General features: G+C 31.4%; 2 protein-coding genes across 2 annotated transcripts; one reads left to right on the forward strand and one right to left on the reverse strand.

The window, feature by feature from the left end:
- Positions 1-1,335: 1,335 nt before the first annotated feature.
- On the reverse strand, positions 1,336-12,284 carry LOC139100005 (breast carcinoma-amplified sequence 3 homolog). Its single transcript, XM_070652581.1, is given in 9 exon segments — positions 1,336-3,436; positions 3,439-4,115; positions 5,271-5,423; positions 5,501-5,643; positions 5,700-6,015; positions 6,076-6,181; positions 6,244-7,683; positions 7,742-8,117; positions 12,022-12,284. Coding segments are annotated over 8 exon segments (5,025 nt in total). The 5' UTR covers positions 8,102-8,117; positions 12,022-12,284; the 3' UTR covers positions 1,336-1,606.
- A 602-nt stretch (positions 12,285-12,886) lies between these two features.
- On the forward strand, positions 12,887-19,326 carry LOC139100006 (rho GTPase-activating protein 190-like; the record flags this gene model as incomplete). Its single annotated transcript, XM_070652582.1, has 10 exons — positions 12,887-13,338; positions 14,045-14,146; positions 14,257-14,357; positions 14,535-15,673; positions 15,918-16,582; positions 17,416-18,213; positions 18,286-18,645; positions 18,713-18,850; positions 18,932-18,979; positions 19,144-19,326. Coding segments are annotated over exons 2-10 (3,481 nt in total), but the record flags the coding sequence as incomplete, so codon positions are not given.
- Positions 19,327-19,516: the final 190 nt, after the last annotated feature.

Consider the following 19,516-nt stretch of genomic DNA (forward strand, 5'->3'; position numbering starts at 1 on the left):
CTGAATCTCAGTTTAGAATCTCAGCTGAGATTTAAATTATTTTAGTTTGAATCAAAATTTTGGTAGTAATTTTAATGCTTCTATGAGGAGGATGAGATATGCAGGATTGCAAGAAGTCTAATGAACTAGGGTTTTCAATACCGGTATTGATTTGTGAGAAACTGATATTCAATAATGTATATTCGATGCATTTGGAAACCGGCACGAAAACTCCTAAATGGAACTCTTTTGTATTGAATGTTTGCAAAAGAGGCATAGTGATCCGAATGCAACAATTCTGTATTGCCGCAATTGAACAAAATGAATGCCAACAAATTGACTATGTTTTATAGGAAAATGTCAGATTCAGACTTTCCATGCATTCCATAAGGATCTACTGTAGTAAAAAAATACGTAAATTAATAAAATTTACTTTAAAAACTTATAACTTGAAGAATTTTTCTGACAAAAAGTCGTGCTTTTAGGTAAAAAATCTCAATTTCAAAAAATTTAATCATAAAATTAAGAATTTTGGAATAGAAAATTGTAGGACAGATTCTGAAGCTTTCAAGTCAATTTGTCGTTTTTTGGATGATTTTTTGAAATAATGGTAGAGAAATTATCGAAAGATAGAGCTGTCTACAGACATTCTCTAACGTGGCAATGAGCCCTGCAGCTCCAACCAAGGAAGTAAGTATGCTAGTTTTAAATAATGTAATTATGTTGAAGATTTAAATGATTTTTACAAAACAACAAATGAATTTTTGATTTAAATTCAAAAATTTTTTCGGAGAACTTTACAAAACTATGAGTTTGGGTTCTATAAACTAAAATTTCAAGGTATATTCAATTAAAATTGAAAATTTCTCAATTCTATTCTAGGTTCATTAGACGTATATGCCTGCAGAGTTTTCTCTGCGTTTCTGCATCTATGCGCATCTAATTTTGGCAAACCCTATTCTATTCTCAATTTGATATTTTCCAATAAATTCTCCAAAAAACTCTCCACACTTGAATATGATGTTAATATTTTCTATATAAACCCGAGCGACAAAGAATGAGAAAGTTCTAATAAAATGTTTGTGTCACTCGAGGAATGGTCTTTATTTTGCACGAAAGGGATTTGACATAGAATGGATTACTTGATACATGAGATTGATTTTTATTTAATTTTTTCTGAATGAACATGAAATGTTAATTTTTTTGTTATCTTTATGCGTATAATTGTTTTCCGTCTACTAAACAGGAAAAAGGAATATGAAAAGTTTTTTTTTAATTATTTTTTTCATTGAGATCTTAAAATAACATAGGCAAATAATCAACAAAAATATATATATGATTATATTAATATAGATTCTTCTTTTTTTCAGTTTTAATTATGATTTTTTGTATTAATTTTTTTGGAAATTCGTTCTAAATGAGTTGAAAGTTATAGGAATCAATTGTAATATAATATTTTGAAATGATAGGACATAAGTAGATCGTGTCAAGTAGAATAATAATGAAAATAAAAATGATAAGTAATTACGGTTCTAAGTAAATACATTTTAAAAACGATGGCTTAAAGGAAAGAAGAATAAAACATAAAATTCTTTTAACTGTAACTATCTATTACAGCTGTGGCAATTTATCTACGCTTTTTCTTATTCTTGCGCTTGCCATTATTATTGTTATTATTGCTGGTTGCTTGTAATTTTTGGTTTATATCTGGCAGTGTTGGTGTATCATTAGCGTCGGTTGTTGTAATATTTGTTATTATTGTCATACCTCCAGATGTAACTGGAGTTGACAATGATGTCGTTGACGTTTCCAGCAATGGTCTAAGTTCTTCATCGTCTTCACGTTTAAACTTTGTATTATTATTTGATTTTTTTGATGAATCATCAGCATCTGTTTCGGATGATGTTGCCTCGAAACTTGAAATGTCTTCTGGATCATCCTTTTCGATAGATGATGTCTTTAAGATTGATGGAACCTTAAAAACAGGATCTGGGTCATCTTGCTCTTGAACAGTTACAATTGCTTCTTCCATTTCTAAGTCTAAGCTTTTGTAGTCCGAGTCAAGTCCTTCACAGTATTGATTACTATTTGCACTAGCAAATGTTGAAGTTGTTGTATTTGTAGTCAAAGAAGATGATGTTGAGCGTTGAATTTGAGATGATGATTCTTCATCAACCTTTAATTCTTTTAAGCTTGAACACATGGCAAACACCATATTTGTATCCTTAAGTAGTTCACTCATTTTCTTCTTCATCTCTTGCTTCTCATTGTATTCAGCATTATCAGCAACAAAACATGCTTTTTCTTTCTCGATAAATCCATCAAATGTACCATCGAAAGACTCCAATGGTTCCAACGGTGGTAATTCATCATCAATGTCATAAAAATCTTCATTTTTAATAAATTTGTCTTTGATTTCAACCTTTTCCGGTTCAGTTGGTAAGGCAAAGTTTTCGTCAATAAATTCAATGTCAGATGACAGATTGTGTGGACTATCATGAATCTCAACATTATCCTCATGCGGTATTATTTGGATTTCTTCATCGCCGATTGTTTCGTGCATGCTGATTCTCATAATAGCATCTTGATCGATTTCTCTGTTGTATTCTTCTAATGGTGGTAAGTCAGAGAAATCTGGTGATGGTAATCTAGTAGATGCTAGAGTTGGAGCAACAGTAACTTCAGGATATGGTGCTTTAAAGGCTTCTAAAGGTGGAAAATCGAAAGCTGGTTCCTTAATTGTTTCAACTGTTTGTGACTTAGAATTTACTGTAGATTTTGGATATTCAGTGAATGATGATTTAAAAGTGGGAAAATTTGAGCCAATAGAAGGGAAATCAGATGATTTTTGAGCTGCTTCAACTTTAGTTGCCGACTGATTCTTCTTCTTTCCTTTTTTATTCTTTTTCCATGCATCCTTATCAGGAGTTTCAGACTGTTTCTTAACTGGAAGTTCTTCTTTTGCCTTTTCTTCCAATTTTAAAGGTTGTTCATCAACTTTGACTTCAACTTTTTCAGATTTTGTGGATATTTCAGTTGAAGCTCTAGGTTCCTCATCAACTTTAACTTCAACTTTTTCGGATTTGATGGATATTTCTGATAGAACTTGAGGTTCTACTTCTACAGGTTTTAGAGACAATTCTTCAGCAGGGATAGCATTCTTTGATAATTCAAAAGCAAATTCCTCGTCCATAACAGCACTTAATGCCATTTCAGCACTCAATTCTAAAGGAGCAATTTCAGGAATTGGTGACTTTTCTTTATCTTTCTTAACACCTATTTCAATTTTTGGTTCAACAGTGACAGCTTCACAAAAATCTTTAATGCCTTCATTTTCAATTTCGTAACTTATTTTTACTGGCTCATGTTCAGAAGATTCATCAAAAACTTTATTTTTATCTTCTACATCTTTAGTCAATGAGACATGCTTGTTGTTCTCAATTTCAACTTTTATTTCTTCAATTTTTCTTCCTTAACTTCCTCAATTTTAGCCTGTTGTGATATTATTGTATTTTTGACTACATGAGAAGTTGCTTCAGTTGCTTTTTTATCGTCATCTTGCAATTTTTTGTTATATTTTTGTGCTTTCTTGTTTTTCTTTGTTTGTCCATTGGATTCATCCTTCTTAGCTTCATTGTTCTTCTTGTTATCATTTGAATTTTTCTTTACATCCACGACGACTGCTTCTTTTTTAGACTTTTGATTTTCTAAAGCGAGCTTTTCCTCCTTTTCTAGCTTCTGCTGAGCTTTCTCTTTCAGTTCAACTTCCTTTTTACGTTTTTTCTCTTCTAAAACGCGTTCATCGATAACAGGAACAACTAGTTCTAATGGGACTTCAACAGGCTTTGAGCATTCTTCATTATTGACATCTTCGTTCTTTTTATATGAAGTATTAAGAACTGTAATGACAGGACGAAACATTGTCTCATCACAATTTTCAAGTATATAATTTTCATTTGAGAATGCTTCCACCGTCTGTGCTTGAGGATTATTATTATCAGTTAAATTTGTTATAGTTCCTTGTGGATTAACAATTGATACAACCACCGTGTGTAAATTTGATGAATCATTGTACATTGTGTCAACGCCAAAGCTCTTCACTTCCCGTTGTTGTGTTTCATGCATTGATGAAGATCCTTTATTATTAGTTTTTTGATATATGAAATGAAATAGTAAAGGAGAATTTTTGAGAAAATTAAATCATTAAGAAATTTTGTTGTTTAATTTTAAAAGCCATTGGCAAACTTTCTTATTGAATAGTCAACTCAACTAACATTTATAAAGGAATGATGAAATCAAAAAATACAAAAAAAGAAAGATTAAAACCAATACAGATGTGTGCTATTTTAAAATATGGATGAGATATTTGTCTCAAAAATACTTTTTTTTTTTACAAAATTAACAAAAAATGTGCAATAAAAAAATAATTGCATGCACTAAATAAGAATTAAATGCAATTTAGACATAAATCATTAATATTACTTCCAGTCAAGGACTTTTTCATCATTAATTAAAATAATAAATAAGTATATAGAGATGAAAAAAATAGGAAGGGGGTTAATGAAACCTAATTACCAGCATAGATCTTTAATTAATTAAAATACATATTTTGCTCAAAGAAAATTTACAAAAAACTCTTAAAGTCTGCCAAGGCTTTTAAAAATTCATTCATGTCAAATTTCCTTAACTTTCTCTCTCACTTTACATTGTCGATATATCAAAAAAATAAAGGAATTCATTTATGCATGTTAGACATTCATCAACGCAAGACCATAAAAGTTTTTCATAATAATGTCTAATAACTGCTTTGTCTGCAACTAACTTTCATGGTTGATGTTCACTGTGTTTTTTAGACGTATTTTAATTAATTAAATTGTTTTGTGTATGGCAAAGTCATATTCACATGTTTTTTGGACTTAATTAATTCAATGCTATTCTGTCATAGGAAAAAATATATTTTTTATATGCACTTTTTTTGAATTTTTAATTCATATTAATAGCTATATAGCGTCATGTTAGTCATTACAATATTTAATCGCGATTTTTGCTTCTATATCAAATCGAAAGCTTCCATAGAAATAGAATATTTGTGTGTATTGTTTAAGTTCAAAGTATGTGCATTAGTTCATTATATAAAAATCAGTTACAACAACAAAAAAAGAATATCTAGGAGAGGAGACATGCTATATATTGTTGATATTCATGTCATATGTCAACTCTCAGCAATAAAATGTCAACTCAACAAAATACCGAACCGCAAAAAATTAAATGACAAAATTTTTACAACTTACCCGAATCACGATTATTTAAAGGAATTGATGGACAATCGCGCATTGCATCAGCTAAATCTTCACGTAATTGTGAATCTGGTCCAGATATTATTTCCGAATCTGTACTTTCATAATGAAATGAATTCAATAAACGAGGACTTTGCTCGTGGCTACCTAAAAAATGAGAAGAAAAGAATGGAAAATTTTTTTAAAATTAAATGACTTTAAAGTCTATTTTTAAAAGTACTTACTGCATGAACCAGATTCAATTAAAACGGGAACTAAAGGACGTGAGCTTGTTGATGAATTTGGCATTGTTGGCATATTGACTGGTGTTGATCTTGCGCGTGCACCAACTTCAATAGATTCCATATCAATATGGGCTAATGAGTTTCTATAAATAATTCAAGATTAGTAAGCTGTTAAGGATGTCCAAAAATTTCAACTTACCCGCTTTGTGTGTTGTATAATTTGAAAACAAATTGTGGTCCCATCCACAAGCGTCTATGCGGTCCTGCATGTGTAACAATTTCAACTTGTGACAACCAACGGTCATCTCTATCATCTGATCTCGTTACACCTACATGACTTGTATCTAAATTCAAATTATTATCAATAACACGATCCTTAATAAGCCAATTATCAGCAGACAGTGGTGGTGAAATTTCGAGTTGAGAATTGGATCTTTGTCCTAATATCCATTGTGCTTTTGCCTCAACTTCTAATTCTATTGGTGTTTCATCGCAAATCTTTTCTTTGGGTATATCTGTTGATAGTAAGTTATAGAAATTTTTTGGCATGTCATATAATTACAAAAAGTATTTACTTGAAACATGACGAGGCTCGAGATCATATTGAATAAGTGCTCCGTGACCAGCAATGACAAATAATGAATCAACAGCACGACGATGTAAGCGAGAAGGTGTATCATGCTATATATAGATTAACATTTAATTTAATAAGAGGAACTAAGGATAATTAAGAATCTTCTTACCATTCCAGGAGGATCTAACAGCCATGAACGAGCTTTAGCAAATGTTGCAGCAACACGTAATGGCTTTGCATGCGATTCTTCAATTGAATGATGACGTATACGTCCCATTTTTGATCCTGATTGTGCTACATTTGTTGTTTGTGATAAGAGTGTGGATGTAGAATTTAAACTGGATGGTTGACGAATTTGTGCCAATGGAAGTATGACGGTTGGATGTGGAAAAGGTGGTAAGCGAGGATTTGCAAATGCTGTCGATTGAACAGCATGCTCTGACATTAAAATTGGACTACATGATCTTCCATCAACTGGCAATCCAGCTGAGCGATGGAAGCGTGAAAGACGATTGACGACATGTGCAGCTGAATGAGTTCTATAGCCGCATTGTCCACCATATGAAGTGATTGGGAAAACATGTGTAGTTCCACGAATTGTAGAAACTGCAACCCAACGTGAATCAAAACTAAAAGTAATGTCTTGGACTTTTGCTGAAGTATCACCACGATGAAGGACATAGAGATGATGAACTGCTGCAAGAACGGAACCACAAGTGTGTGGCAAAATTCTGAAAACATTAAAGTCATGTCCACGACGATCAGCAGTTATTAATAACATTCCAGAAGGATCAAAAGACATTGCAAATATTGCTTCAGTATGAGCAACGAAATGAGCAACAATTGGATCATTTCCATTAATAGCAACTGGTGTGCCACTCGTTGGACTTATGTCTTTTATAGGATGCTTGATATCTAAAATTGTTACAACACCAGGTTGTGTTCCATCAGTTGAAGGATTTGTTGATGATGTACTTCCTTGATTGGATGAACTTGCTACGTTTCCTGTCAATCCAGCAGCGACTTGATCTTTGAGTTCCCTCAAACCTTTACCAAGACTCTTTGCTGCATTCAAAACAGTTGCCGTATAACTTGGAATTCCATCCGTATTACAACCTCCTCCACTTGTTTTTGATGAAATTAATTTTCTTTCAGCATATGCAAGCCAACGATCTCCTAAGGCAATCGGACAAAGTCCCCTAGAAGAAAAAAAGAGACTTGCATAAATATTCATATTTATTCTCATTTTTCTGTCTACTTACTTTGGACATGGATAGCATGTCGTGACTGTTAAACGATCTTCAAGTGTACGAGCATCAAAAATTGCAATTCTTTCATAGAATGTGATGGCAATGGAAGTGCGATTTGCAACAATATCAACAACAGGCGATTTAAAACGAATTGTTTTAACAACATCGCCATCCTTAAGTGACACAAAGTTAACAGCATGTAATTGTTGATTTTGTGATGACGATGTCTGATTAAGAATTGGACAGTCGCCACATAATGCCATCAGTGGACGTTTATGAATGAATTGATCTAATAAATCATTTGCTAATTCACTATTGTTGCTCAAAAATGGTGTCGGAAGAATTCTCAATATATTGACCTGAATGAGAATGTCATGAGTAACTTAATATACAGGATGATAAATTGAGTCTACTTACAGATCCTTGTTTCCATGACATGACCTCAATTGCTTCACCATTTGCTGGAATGGCCCATACTTGCATGCCACTTACGTAACCGATACATAATAAAAGAGGCGGCGGTAAATTTCCTTCATCACAATCCTCTCCTAAGCTTGTATCACTTATATCTGCCAAATTTTCAAATTTTGTCCACAATATCTGATCTTGTGGATTTGTTTGTGGTACATTTGTAAGGGCGACATCATTAATAAAGCCCGCAACACTATCGATAATTGAACGATCACTAACGGCCTGTGGTGGCACAATATTTGGCACCAAACGTGTACTCTCCGATGATGTTGATGGAGCACGTTTTTGATGGGACTCGGCTGACATTTTCTACTCTTATCTCCTGTTATAGAAGTAGAATAAAAAAAATGAATCGCAAATTAATGTTAATGAACTTGAAAATTTTTTCTCGAATATTTATAGACTTCATCACATGTAAATAAGACTGCACGTTTATAAAATTCATTTCAGTTCTTACTAAATATTATTTTATAATCATCATCACTAGCTAGTCGCTAAGAAAACAAATATAATTTTGCGACGTTGTCAAATTACGGAAATCTAATCTTTAAATAATAGAAAGAGAGGTTCAAGTTCATGCGTGAAAAAAAATCAATGTCTATATACCTAAATTATCTATAGAAAGTGAACTTGTGCGTATATACTTATGCAATGCTACACTATTGAATCATGAAAATTCAGAATTCATTTTTTAAGGGGAACAAAAACTCGTTGTGTGTGCATTGAGAGAATAAAATGAATTTTTTCAAGTTCAAGTTGAAGCGTATTAAGTGATTTAGAGCGAGAAGGAAAAACGCAACAGATGATAAGGTATAAAAAATAATAATAATTTTTCAATGTATGTGGAAATTTTTCTATTGACCTCAACACAAAACACTGTATTCTTTTCTGCAGTGTCTATAATTTTATTGTATTTTATTTTACGTTCAAAAACCTAGCACAACACACTACATCCATACAACTAAAACTTGTTTTTTGCTCATACAAAATTCCAATTTCTTTATGTCAGCTGAGACTCTCAATTTTTGTTTTTTTGTTTTCTTTCTTTTCATTTTCCTTAGTTCTTATTTATCAATCTTATGAAATACACTTTTTGTTAATCGTCTGCTCGCAGGTTCACAGAATGAGATTTATTCATTAAGCATCGCATAACGATTTGAGGCTAAATTCAATGCCAACATACAAAGAATGATTAATTTTTGTAGTTTGAAGTACTTTTTAAAGCCCTTTTTTATTCCCCATACAAAAGTTATCACTTCCGTTTGATCTTCTCCTTCACTGCGAGACGCAAATAATCAAGATTTTTAAGAAAATCAAGAAGAATTTAAAGTTTTTATTACATTTAAATACATACGAAATGAATCTAGAGTTTAAAATCACTTATTACTGTGCCTTTATTAAATTAAATGAATACATGAGTGTAATCCGAGATTTTAATAGTGTCACAAATAAAGAAGAACTGATATTATTATATTTTTTTTCCTTTATTCCTGACTGTTTTAATCGCATTCACAATGAACAATTATTGACTAATGCGTTAACGTGTAATTTAAGTCTTACTGCTTTGTTTAATACCTATTTAGAGCAACAATTAAATGTAAAAAATTACAAAAACATTCGTCCGACGAGTTCAAAGGCTTTTTAGACACTAACATAATGCACAGGATATGTACATACTCTGTTCTGACATGAATGATAATGAGTTTAATGATAATTCTTGCATGATGATAATTTCTAGTATTTAATTTGCTAATGTTGTATAAATGCAACAAAATGTATGTTAAGGCATTAATCATCAGCGGTCAGGGACGTAATTGAATTATTGTTTTGATTTTTAAAATATGAGGAATTTTGTGTTTCTGGACCATTCTAGATCTTTTGGGATTTTTAGGATAATTCAGTATTCTAATGCAAACTATACAGCTTGTAGGCATTGCCGATTCAGATTTTGTAAGAAAAACTCTAAATTGATCTAAATTTACTAATTTCCTACGTCATAATAGAACAAATTCCTAATCTGTCACCTCAATCAGCATCACAATTCGCTCCTGTCAGTAACTAATAGCATGAACATCATTATTATTAGCTGTGTGAACTTTGCTTTGTGTACTGATGAGAAAGTCCCCATAATTAATAACGCTATTTACTTATACATTTTCATTAAGTCCGCCAGCTGATTACTACCACACTTAATATGTTTAGTCTTCAGCTTTTTTTATGTTATTTTTTTTTCTCTCTTTCTGCTTCCACTTTTTTCTATTTTTTTGTTAAAAAAAGTAAATATAAACATTGCACATATTGTGGTTTTTGTTGTTAAAGCTTGTCGAGTAAGCACTGCTGACACACTTGAATGTTTGAGGCGTATTTTTTTTTGTTCGAGTTCAAAATAAACATGTTTACTGTTATGATAATTAAGACCCACATAGATAGTCAAGACAAAACACACTAAGTAGCCCCATTTAAATGCGTTATGCGCTATTTGCTCATCCATTCTAGATGGCGAATGAACCCCATATTTAAAACTGAATTCTGTTGTTGCCATAGTAATATTAGTAATAACATGCATAATAAGCTACTCTCTGTGTGTGGAAAATCAAAAAATTACAAAAGTACTCGTTCTTATCGAATCACTTCGAAGCATTTTTGTCCCAGCGATCAGTATTTGATTTTAAGTTAGTTCCCCATCTATAAAAAAGATCCAGTAGAATCCATATAACTCCCAGACCGACAAAAACAAGATCCAGTAGGATCCAGGTCACTTCCAGATACAAAAACAAGATCCAGTAGGATCCAGGTCACTTCCAGATCTGCAAAACAAGATCCAGTAGGATCCAGGTCACTTCCGAGCATGCATAACAAGATCCAGTAGGATCCAGGTCACTTCCGGGCATACAAAACAACATATAGTAGGATCCAGGTCACTTCCGGGCATACAAAACAACATCCAGTAGGATCCAGGTCACTTCCAGACCTGATCCAGTAAGATCCAGTTCACTTCCAGACCTAAAACACAGATCCAGTAAATCCACTTTGACCAAAAACACAAGATCTAGATCCAGACCAAAAACACAAGATCCAGTAAGATCCATGACCAAAAACACAAGATCCATATAAAACTTCCACAAATTTAAGAACTTAATCATTTAACGGATTTTCATAATTCAAACCTCATAACGGTAATTCAAACATTGTTCAGTAAACACTGTAAAAACATCGACAAACATTGAAAAACACTGTAAAACAATGAAAAAACGTGTTGTTTTTGTTGTTGTTGTAAATGAAAATGAAAAATTGTTAATTATAGTATTTATGCTTTGATTTGAAACTTTTAAATGACCGGGGCGCCAATAACTTTATGGAACTGATCTTTTAAAACCATTCCGAGCTCTCTACGATGTCTAGTTTTCGAGATCTCGCGTTCCAACCGACCGACCGACCGACCGAACAAAGTGTCTTATTAAGCTACCTTTTGAAAAAAATTTCAAAAATGCGCTGACAAAAAGCTTTAATAAAAATGATATTTAAATGCAAGAACACAAATAAGTTTTTGTTTGTCTAAATTAAAAAATTGAACGAATATGGCACGTTTTATGAATCGAGAGCTACTCTCATCGTGCAAAAATGCAACTTTTTATTCGCTCGTTTTACTTTTCAACAGGTGTTTAATGTTAATTAATTATTTTTCAAACTGATAGATAGAATTGAAGGATTTTATTTGTTGTTGTGTGAATGCAAAAAGCCAGTTACTTGCTTGCTGTTCTGTTCTTTTTTTTCTTGCACAGTATGTGAAGGAGAATAGGAAAAAAATCAGCAGCAAGTCGCTATAAATATGAAAAAATTATGCAATATGGAGAATAATTTGTATAAAATATCTGTCATATGTTATACACACGGAGATTTACATTAATTGTCTTCTTCATCTGACTTCAATTAACCCACATATACATAAATATAAAATTTACAAATGAAAATATTGAAGAAGAAGCAGAAAAGAAAAATAAAAAAATAAAAATATATATATACACAAGCCCCAGCTGATTTACAATATAAAAGTTGATGTGAAAAAGAAAGAAACAGTTGTTATAGACTTATGAGTCACCCTATTGCACTCAAACAAAGGACAGAAATCAAAATTCTTAATTTAATCAATTTTATATTAGAAAATTTTTACATTTTATCAAAATTTATTTTAGTATGATATATAAACAATAATAATAATAATTTACCTCAATGAATTTCAAATCATTCATTTCGCTAAACAATTTTTTAAAGTTATTGCGTTTCAATATTCATTTTTTTCCTTTAGAAAAACAAAACTCTTTTCGATGTCAAAGAGAAAAATTTAATTTTGGAAAAAAATTAATTTAAAATGCAGTTTTTCGATAGAACTTTATGCACTTTTACTTTATATCACTATTTATAACATAAATTACACTTTTATTAATAATTATAAGTATTTAAAATAATTTTAATTTAATTCTTTTACAAATTCAGTTTTTTCAATTTTTTCTCTGGCGCAGAAGTCGATGTGTGAGGTGAATTTACGAAAATGCTCACTTTGATGGGGTGACTTTGATGATTTTTATAGTCTGACCCCTGTCTACTTTTTATATACAATATAAATTTTTAATACATACTTTATTAAACCAGACTTAAATAACTTCAGCAGTCTATTCTCAATTTAAGCTTTACTTTTACTTTCTTAATCAACGAAAATTTTAATTTAAAATTATAGTAAACATTCACAATTTAAATTTTATTGGATCCAATTGTTTATTAAAAAAACAGTAAAAATATTTGAAAATAGAGTTGCGACTATAAAAAAGTGCAAAACATTAGCAACAAACAAAGGGCAAACTGTCTCAAACATTTACAATGTCGGATTCACCTACCTGAATTCTAGCTTTAATTTTCTCAAAAAAATCATTTAAATTAATATTTACCTGTCAATTTTAATACCTGATCAGCAAAAAATATCAAAAATACGCCCAATAATCTGCCGAGATTAACAAATCATCACCAAAACCTTCCAACGTATTTTGATAAAATTCAAATCAAGCTTAGCGCATTATTACAAAATGTGAAAAAATTGAGTGTGTGGTTTAAAAAATCAAGAAAAAAGTATAAAATTAAAATAATTCAGTATTAAGCGTTTTAAAATACCAAAAAAGATCTTTAACAACAAATATAGTGTGTCAAAAAAGTGAATTAAGTCGAATATAAGTTAATATCATCCGATTAATAGTGGAAAATCGAGAAAAGAAAAATTGTTTTTGCAATGTAAAAAAAAATCTATATTCTATCTATCTAAAAAGATCCAAGAAAGGAATATCTGTTTGATAATAATAATTCAATGTCAAGATGGTCCATTAAATAATAATAATAAATATGACTTTTGGCACATGAAAAAGTATTTTGGAACCAATTATATAAAAAAAAACATCCATTTTCCCTCAAACCATATCACACTAACTACTATATAAAGCAGTAAAAGGAAGTCTTAGTAGGGGAAGTTTTTTTTTCAATCGAAAAGAAAAAAAAAGGTGAGAAAAAGAGAAAATCGAAAAAAAAAAATTTGTTTCGAGGATATTATCAAATTTATGTTATTTCGGTGCGACCATTTAGGACAATTAAGTAGCATAAGGCATTAATATCGTAATCAGGTATATTCATATCGATTTTATTAACATTTTAATGTTCAAATTATATTTTATGTGATCATCAAAAAATATAATTTGATATTAGGACGGTTCTGTATGTATTTTTTCTCTCAAAAAAATCTATGTCTCGCCCGTGAACCACTCCATTCCCAAAACTGTATCATATATACACAATCATATAATTTTTTTTTTTGATAGAAGAGTAAAGGAAGACAGAAAAGAATTGCGAACATTTAGAGTTCAATTGTGTAATAAATCAAGATGTATTTGAATATACAGATACGATAGAAGTATTTTCATAAAAGAATGCTATTTCCACTTCTTTTAAAGTGACTACCCGCAACGTCTGAACATTTTTGATATAAAAATCATCCACCCACAAGTGGATAAAACATTTTTTGCATTGCAATTGTCAAGATAAGGTCATTTAATAGGCTCAATTTCAATTTAATTCAGCCTCGCTACTTATTTGTTTTAACATGCATGCACAAACATATCATATAGCTCTGCTCATACATTTCCCCAACTTGGATTTCTCTAAAGAATTTTCATTATTATTACTATTATTTTCTTCATCACCTTCATCTAGTATCAACACAATCTATTGAAAGGATTTTTTTCAATTAAAAATAAGCACCAAGCATGAAGCAAATCAATGTCGCTGTTGTGGGATTAAGTGGTGTTGAAAAAGGTTTGTGCATATTATATTGAAAATAAAAAATCATATTACAGAATTTCTGCATAAAATGTTGGAAAAATTGCTAATAATCAACTTCCATTTGTAATCATTTACAATTATAGATAAGGGTAATTCTGGAGTTGGAAAGTCATGTTTGTGTAATCGTTTTGTACGTCCATTGACCGATGACTATAATATTGATCATATATCGGTTTTAAGTCAGGTAAGTGTTGTCTTTAAGTTTTTATTTTTTTGTATGAATGACTAGTATGGAGTATGTTTGTGGTATAAGAAACCATAGGAACTAATACCTTCTAATCCTTTTTTGTATGTGATTTGAAAATGCAGTCTCTGTATCTTTATCGCTTATTGTTGTTTTTATATTATTATATCTTTTCAGTCGGATTTTAGCGGTCGTGTTGTCAATAACGATCATTTTCTGTATTGGGGTGAAGTGCGTAAAACATCCGAAGAAGGTGTTGATTATTCATTTCAAGTCATCGAACAAACAGAATTTGTTGACGATGCTACATTTCAGCCATTTAAAGTCGGAAAAATGGAGCCATACTTTAAGAGATGTGCTGCAATTCGTGTCAATTCGGCGGAAAAGTTAATGTATATTTGTAAAAGTCAACTCGGTATTGAGCATGAATATGAACAAATTGTCTTGCCTGATGGTCGCTTCCTTATCGATGGTTACATTGTCGTATTTGACGTTAGTTCTGTACCAAATCGTCCTGTTGAGAAGCAAGCTGATTTTATTATTAATGTTATTAATAATTTAATGAAAAATAAGAAACCAATTGTTCTTGTAACAACCAAAAATGATGATGCAAATGAATCATATGTTAGAGAAGCTGAGAAAATAATTCAGCGTAAAGAGTACAAAGGACAAGTTGCTTTGGTTGAAACATCTGCACACGAAGCTATTAATGTTGATTTAGGATTTATTATTCTCGCTCAAATGATCGATAAGGCCAAAAATCGTTCGAAAATTGTCTCATATATGGAAGCAGCTAGACATAGAAAGGAACTACTCGATGCTAGTACGGAATATGTTACAAGATTAATACGACAACAAATAACAGACCATCGAGCCATATGGACAACATCTTCGAAGAAATTAGCTCAACATAAGGAATGGCAAGAGTTTATTGAATTGTTTGGAAATGATGCAGGCCTAAGGATTTTTAGGAGACATTTAAAGAAATTGAGAGAAGACTATCAAAATAAGAAACTACAAAGATATTTAGATGCATTCATTTCAGTCCTACATGACATTATACCTGATTTGAATTCACTTAATATCGATCCAAATCTTGATTGGGATAAGATTCAAGTGTATTTAAGAAATCACATTGATTTTGATCAGTATTTCTTCGATAGTACACAACAAAATGTCTCATGGATGGATCTCAGTGATTTTAGTGATATGGAAGAAGAGAATCGAATACCATTTGATGTTGTTGATACAGCTGAAGCCGAGACAGTCTTTAAAAATCATTTAAATAAACTCCAACAAGAACAGAAGAGATTAGAGTAAGTATTGATTAATTATTATTAATTTATATTTATCGATTAAAGGACAAATTCTTTTAATGTTCCTCCTCAAAACTGCCTTATCACACTGTTAGGATGCCAAAAAGGTGAAAATTTAATTTGTTCACTTTTCCATATTTTCAAATTTTATTTTTATCTTTACATTAACTTGATGGTTTTCGTTCCTTCTTCATACATCATTCGAAATTTTTCTCTTTTTTTTTTTTTGTTTTTTTTCCTTTAGATGGAAGAAGCAATTTAAGAAATTATTGGAGGAGACTAACTATGTCACGCCTGGAAAGCAATTGTCAGAAGTTCGCGTTTTCTTTCTCGGAAGGGAATGCTTTGAAGCATTATCAGAGCACGATTGTCAGCAAATTTATGATAATCATCAACGTGAAATTATTGAAACAGCCAAACATAATTTTCAAGAACTTTTATTAGAAAATGCAGACTTATTTTATCATTTTAAGACATTGGAACCGTCAGGAACGATTACACAAAATGACATTAAAGATATCACGGATGTATTACAAGAGGATTTCCGTTATAAAATTTTAGATCGATTAGATCAAGATAGGAAATTAATGTTATTTCAACATCTCGGTTTTGTGCATTGTCCAATACGTGAACATTGTCCAGCATTTCCAAATTGCATTGATTCGTTAGTTGAGAGAATTGTCACATCAAATGAAATACTGCCATCAAGAACGCCGCACAAAGATGGACAATTACAATTGAATCTTGTCGTTATTGGTCTCGATTATGTTGCAAATGATCTCATCAGTAAAATTCATCTTAATTGCAATGATAATGGAGAGTATATATTCGATGGTAATACTTATGGATTGTCAATTGAAACAATAAATCGTGATAACGATTCATTTGCGTATGATTTGCAAGGAAAAGGTGAGTTATGTCATTAAATTGTTATTTATTTTGGGGATATTGATGATGTCAGAGTGTAGCAGGGTTAAATTGGATGTCTAGTCAGGGGTTGAATTGGATGTCTAGTCAGGGTTGTATTGGATGCCTAGCAGGGGTGTATTGGATGTCTAGCAGGGGTGTATTGGATGTCTAGCAGGGGTGTCTTGGATGTCTCGCAGGGTCTATTGGATGTTGTATTGGATGTCTAGGCTGCCTAGCAGGGTTGAATTGGAGGAAATATTCAATTAATATGGTCGCTTCAGCTACAAAATTCATTTTGACCTTGGAATCTATTTATTTTGGGTTTTTATTGGATGTCTAGCAGGGATGTATTCAATTAATATTGTTGCTATAGTCAAAAAACTGATATTTGACCTTGGAATCTTGTATAGCATGCTTAATGCCGGCTTAAAATTGAAGTCTGATTTTCTAGATATGTGTATATTAAAAAGACATTTAATATAAATCTTTTCAACCCTTTTATGTAAAGGATCAAAAGAAGCAAGAACATGCGTTAATCCCACACTGATCCCATTAATAACTGAACACATATTAATTTATTTTTATGGAATTTTGTTTCAATTTAATATCATTTTAATAATTTTATTACAATTCATAGCTATGACAACGACCATTGAAATGCTTTAAATATGTGTTCCTTCCTCATCCTTCCTTTTATTTTCGTTTTGTTTCTTGTCATGATCATATTAAAATGAAATTTGATTGAATTTTCTTTATTTTTATTAAAATTGTCATCACGTATTTTATGTTTTTTTTTTTTTTTCTTTTTTTATCAACTCAACATGGTTTATTAGGTCTCATCTGTTGCTTCTACAATAAAACAACATTCCAATATGTATATGATATTGTCGATAAATTACTCGCTGAAAATACTGATTTTAAGGAGAATATGAGTAATATTCATTTAATATTATTAAATGAAATTGATAGTAGCGGTAAAATAGATTTAAGTGAAATAAGTGAAACGCGAAAGGAAGCACAACAATTATGCGAAAAACTCCATTGTATTCTCTTAGATGCCAATGATTATTATACAGCCATTTCACCACAATATCAGCACAAATTTATCAATAATGTATTGAATAGTGTCATTGAAATAATGCCATTTGAAGATCTCAAATATAAGGATGTCTTTCCATCAGAAGTACCCGATATAAGAATAATAATGTGTATGTTCTGTGGTGATCCATTTTCAATTGAAAATGTCTTGACATCAATGACAAATGAAACAGCCTGTATGGCAAATGGTGAACGTAATATAACATTTGAATTATTCTTGGGTGATCAAAAGAGACGTGTGGAAGTAATATTATCATCGTATCATGGAGCTAATGCATTTCGTGATGAACTTGTACATGGATTTATATTGTTATTTTCAACGAAACGTAAAGCATCACTTGCGACACTTAATGCATTTTCAATTAATATTCCTAATTTACCAATGCAAATTGTCTCAATTACCGATCCTGGTGGTGCTTCATCATTCTTTAACAATGAATTAACACAAATGCTCATTACGGAAGGAAATAATCTTGCTGATAAATTAAGAGCACATTTTGTAACAGCTGGTGATGAGGAAAATGGCTTTAAATGTAAGCAAATGAGTTTCATTTCTCTATTTCCATAAATTAATTCCACTCATAATTTTCCATTCCATAACTTAGTTGCATCATTTGCTCCATTCTTGAAAGAGGTTTGGGATAAGAAGCCAGAAATAGAGCACGCTTTTCACATGGAAGAGCCACTTACAATTGATTCTGGTGAAGGTACAATGGAGCATTCAATGCATCATCATCAAAATGCACCACAACCACCACCTAGATATGAAAGTTATTTATTAAATGGATCATATAGACATTTTGATAAAATGAGTCATAGATCTGTAAATTCATTAGACGGTATGGAAGAGAGTGTTAAATACGGAAATGTTCCAGACGAAAGACAAGCTTATAGTAATATGTATTTCTATGAAGAGAATAACAGTGATGCTGATAAAGATGACAGAAATAGGATGTTGGGAAAAAGTAAGATGATCAATTTTTCCTTTTGAAAAGTTGTGAATTTTTTTTAAAAATAATAAAAATATTAAAGGTTTTCAAATGTATCCATCACCACCAGAACCAGCACCGCCAGATCATCATCATCTTTTAACGCCATCATCAATTTTAAGACAATTAAAGGAGAATGCAGCAGTCTCACATTCACAATCTAGTCTTGAAGAAATAAACTGTAAGAATGGAAAAAGTAATTGAATCGTTCCATAAATTCATTTACTAATTTATTAAATTAAATTTGTCTCTTACTCGCAAGCTGCCGATGCAAGCGGATCTAAAGAATCATTGAATACATATGATTCAGGTTTTTGTTAACTTTCTGCTAATTTTTTTTTCTTTCTTTGTCTCTTGCTTTTATCACATCTCTTATTTTATATATATCCACCCAATGAATTCTTATGAACTGAATATTTTGTCGATGACATGTCTGAACACGAACTAAATATGATTATTATTATCTATAAATAGGTTGGATAGATGACCATATGAAGGATGATGTATGGAAGAGCATGAATGCACACGCATTTACAACCGGTAGACTGCGAATTAGTCCAAATACATTTGGGAAGAAGATACTGCCAGCAGTGAGGCCAAAAAGTCAGACATTGAAGCAGCCTGGAAAGATTAATCTCATTGAATCGAATGCACAAGGTAAGAGAATAGTGAATTACTTGCCTATGTGGAGCTTAGGTTACAACAGATGGCTTTCCATCTGATTCTGTTGCTGGATCTTGTCACCTAGTTTGTACAAAGTCTTTGTCCGTACGTAGAGCTGACATTATTCTTCATTACTGTTCTGGGCCAAGTAGCTTTTGGAGCTCTTGGTTGCCTTTTCCCTTGT

This window comes from Chironomus tepperi, unplaced genomic scaffold (assembly GCF_022539635.2).
Source record: "Chironomus tepperi strain 1889 unplaced genomic scaffold, CSIRO-AGI_Ctep_v1 contig_50, whole genome shotgun sequence".
NCBI classification, from domain to species: Eukaryota; Metazoa; Arthropoda; class Insecta; order Diptera; family Chironomidae; genus Chironomus; species Chironomus tepperi.